At 43.8% G+C, this 4029-nt stretch overlaps 1 protein-coding gene across 1 annotated transcript; it reads right to left on the bottom strand.

The window, feature by feature from the left end:
* Positions 1-2358: 2358 nt before the first annotated feature.
* Positions 2359-4029, bottom strand: LOC136966399 (homeobox protein Hox-A1-like). The gene is made up of 2 exons (XM_067260905.1): positions 3486-4029; positions 2359-3366 (listed from the first exon to the last, which is right to left on the bottom strand). Exons 1-2 carry the CDS (start codon positions 4027-4029, stop codon positions 2990-2992), a joined length of 921 nt encoding a protein of 306 aa, XP_067117006.1. The 3' UTR covers positions 2359-2989.

The following is a 4029-nucleotide window of genomic DNA, read 5'->3' as shown; positions in this document are numbered from 1 at the left end:
CACAGAATGTTAAATGAATATCCATCTCAAATGTGCACAGATCTGTCTGTGTAATCTGTATGCTCTCAGCCACTATGCCCTGGAAGAGAGATAGCAGATAAGATTCTTCTTGGCAGGCTTTTCCGCATTAACTCCCTCTCCAACAGGAGTGTAAATTAAGTGGGGAGCCAGTGCTGTGTTCCGGAGGTGGGCCGCGGTCCGGAGGCGGAGCGGAGCAGAGCAGCGCGATGCTCCAGGGGAGCGGCTTCAGGAGAGCGGCTCCAGGCGAGCGGCAGGCTACATTATGCTGCGGCAGGGCCAGGTGAGCTTTCTGGCTGACAGCCCCGTGCCCTCGGCGGACACGCCAGGACCACTGCCACCGTATTCTCAGGACATTTACATTATTCAAAGATAAATGCATTGTCAATTTTGTGTCTCCAAACACTAGATATGTGTGCAGCTCCACTCCCCCAGCAGCCAAAGGTGGCATCACCTCCGCCCACCGCTAGACACACTACAAATGAAATCAAATGTCTTTCTGAGGGCTGCAGAATTATTTAACCCTGCAAGCTACCTCTGAGGGGCTGAATTATAATGCAACAGCCCATGGGCTTGGAGAACAATAACTGCAATAAGCCATTTTTTATTCTCTCTAGTTTGAAACGATATACTATCATGGAAAGAAATTGGGTTTATAGGCTATAAAAAAGGACAACATGGTGTTGCTGTCTGGTCTTCTGCAGGTTTTTCTGGTAAATAATGACTTCCACAAAGTGTATGTGCTCACTATAAATAGTATGGTCATCATATAATATTTTATGAGTTGGCTTCTTGGACAGACTTTCAAACCAAAACTACTGAATAAAGATATTCGTAAAATAATCAATCTCTCATATCTAATGGTCACAGACCATTCTACTGAAATAATGTGTCTCGGATTACAAATGAAAACCATGCAAGATCATTCTTTATCCAGTGGACAGATTAAATTCCAAACCCTGTTACTGTAATAGGCACACTTGTAGCTTTCCATGAATTAGAACTCTAATTATATTAGGTACTATTTTAAACAAAATAACACATTTCTCAAAATCCATAGGTGTAATTTATAGGAAAGCCAGGTTCATTTTCCTGGGTAATCAATTTCATTGGAGGAATAGAAGACTAATGTAATTATCTAAAGCGCTGAGAGCTAGGTATCACAGTCACCATGGAAAGGTTTCCAAGATAAATGAAGATACAATTTCTTCAGTCATAATTTCAGACAGACTGTGCCCTAAAGAAGCTCAGCTATAGGCATCAGCATGGGGAAAAAGAACCCATTATATATTTTTCTCTGGAAGTATTAGAGACAATGCTTAGGTTATGTATGACCTACTTCACACATTTTCACTTCCTCATCCACACGATGGAGGGGGTCATGCTGCCCACCCGCCAAAAAGAAGGAATCGTAACACAGGCCAAGGGGGGACGTCGTGTTGAAGATGAGAAGCTTTGCGTCGCTGAGGACCTGCGTTTCTTCTCACTGATGAGCCCCAGACCAACAGCAGCCCTTGCATCAATCCTTTTCATTTGGAAAATGACAACTATTTGGTTTGATGTTGTGCAACTGCATGTTTGAGGGCTGTTTCTCGCTCATACCAGACTGAACCTGTTACAATAACAAGGCTGATGTTTACATTTTCGTCATTTTTTTCGATGATTTTCTCCAAACTGAAATACAAATTGTACACGTGGAACATACAGCAGAAGAATCAAGGATCAGAAGTGCACAGTTTGACAGTATTTTGGTGGTCAGAGTCACTGTCTGCACTTAATGGCCACCTCGCAAAACAACCCTCATCTTCAGTCCCAGCTGACAGGGTGGACTGCACTCTCACATCAGGAGAGATGGGGTGAACCACCCCCGCGTCTGTCTCCTTTCCATTTACATTTAGTCATTTAGCAGACGCTCTTATCCAGAGAGACTTACAGTAAGTACAGGGACATTCCCCCCTGAGGCAAGTAGGGTGAAGTGCCTTGCCCAAGGACACAACGTCAGTTGGCATGACCGGGAATCGAACTGGCAACCTTCGGATTACTAGCCCGATTCCCTCACCGCTCAGCCATCTGACTTCCAATCCCAGGTATCATGGCTGGACATGAGACAGGGTGTTGGGCACTCGGTGTGGAGATGGTGTGGGAGGGAGATGTCAGGTTGGAATGATGCAAGTCTAGCCTTGTGTCTGTGGTCACACAAACTGAACATTGAAATGAGGAGAACATGTGTTTTGGCATGTTAGGAGAGAGGCAACAGCATTCCCTCCTCTTAGGCAACAATGTCAACTTGGTTGTGGGAAACGTTTGGTTTGGAAACAAGAATCCCCTCTCACAGCAGGCTTGTACTCGTTTTTGCTTTATTCACAAATAAGGCCTTTGGTAAAAACACATCACATTCTGACAAAGACATTAAACGATTTAACATTTTGTCCTTGGTGTTATTTGGTTAGTCCAAGTAGACATGTTAAGGAATCAGTAAGTTTTACACACAGGATATTTTGGCGATGTTATGATTCAGGCACAGACACATTGACAGTGTAGCATGTCAAGCTTAAGGCATTTAAAGGTTTGATTAATGCAGTCTGTTCGCAAACAATTAGCTAATCAGTAAAGATTCATTGTAAGCAATAAGTATGTCTAATTCATGACAGTATAACAACAATTAATGAGTCATATTTTAGCCTTCTGATTTACAGCATTGTTTTATATTTGGTTAAGCAGTACAACTTGCTTTTCAGAAATCCCCCAGAGACAGATATTGTCATATACTTTGTTTTACACTTCCATTATAAAACCCCATAATAGCCCTGTGCACAGACTAACAAAAGTGGCACTTAACTTAATGGTCATTAACAAAGATTTTACCCTACTTCAATGTAGTACCTCTGAACAACCTAAGGCACAAGATGTGAACACCTTCATACAACACAAAACAGAAAGCCTGTTAGTGCATTCCATGTGGAGACTGAAGTTATCCTGAGATCTGCAGGAAGCAACCTTGTCTGTTTTCACTGTGGTCCAGTGGTGTGCATAGAGGGGAGCAAGGGGGGGATGAACCTGGAGAATGGGGCTCTAATGAGGAACAGTCTGAGCCTTTAGAAGCGGAGGTCACACACACCAAAGTAAGGCCCTCTTTTTCTCTCTTCTTCTGTTTCATTCTTCTGTTCTGAAACCAAATTTTCACCTGCGTTTCGTTGAGCTTTAGAATATTGGCAACTTCTATCCTTCTGGACCTGGTGAGGTACTTGTTGAAATGAAATTCTTTTTCAAGTTCTGTCAACTGCTTAGTTGTGAAATTCGTTCTTGGGGAGGACTCGTTGGCCGTTAATCCATAATCAATTGATTTACCTGAAAAAAAAAAGGAATAGAAAATGAAACTATGAAGTTGATCAATTTAAAGCAAAAAATAAGCGACCTACATTTCCCCACAAATATCTCATACGCAAGGTAATCCTATCGATACTTACTGATTTTTGGGTTTCCTCTTTTGATTTTCATCCAGTCAAACGTATTCGCCACAAGTTTCCCTTCCTGCCTGGGAGCGAACTCCCCTTGGGAGAGTGGGCTATTCTGATGACTTGGAGCATGGTGTCCTCGCGATAAGTTCTGCCAACGCTGGCTTGCGTCTCCGCCGTTGTGATAAGCCTCCTTGTGATAACTGAGAAAGGAGCAGCTTCCTGAGTAAGTTGGCTCCATGGACTGGGTATGTATCCTGCACCCCTCAGCGTTGTTGTAGCATCCATGTCCTGAACTATAAGCCAGTCCCTGGTCCACGTTATTACGCTCAGCCACCGTCGTGCCGCTATCGTGTTGCAAGTCAAACACATCTTGAGGCACTCCTGAAATCGAGCGGCTGGTACGGTGCTGGTGGTCCAGCAGACCTGACGCTGAAAGTCTCCCCACACTTTCTCCATGGTACTGAAGCGCCCCTGGTTTGTGCTCTTGGTGGAAGTATTTCGCTGGTAGTGTGATCAAATCGCCTCCCGAACAGAAGTCTAGATACGCAGTCAT

Source organism: Osmerus mordax, chromosome 2 (assembly GCF_038355195.1).
Source record: "Osmerus mordax isolate fOsmMor3 chromosome 2, fOsmMor3.pri, whole genome shotgun sequence".
NCBI classification, from domain to species: Eukaryota; Metazoa; Chordata; class Actinopteri; order Osmeriformes; family Osmeridae; genus Osmerus; species Osmerus mordax.
Note: the sequence above shows the minus strand (reverse complement) of the source record. Positions and strands in the feature narration are given on the sequence as shown.

Coding starts and splice junctions, on each gene's coding strand:
- LOC136966399 (XM_067260905.1), bottom strand. CDS start 4,029: ATGACTGCGTATCTAGACTTCTGTTCGGGAGGCGATTTGATCACACTA. Junction 3,367..3,485: donor AAGAGGAAACCCAAAAATCA/GTAAGTATCGAT, acceptor TTTTTTTTTCAG/GTAAATCAATTGATTATGGA.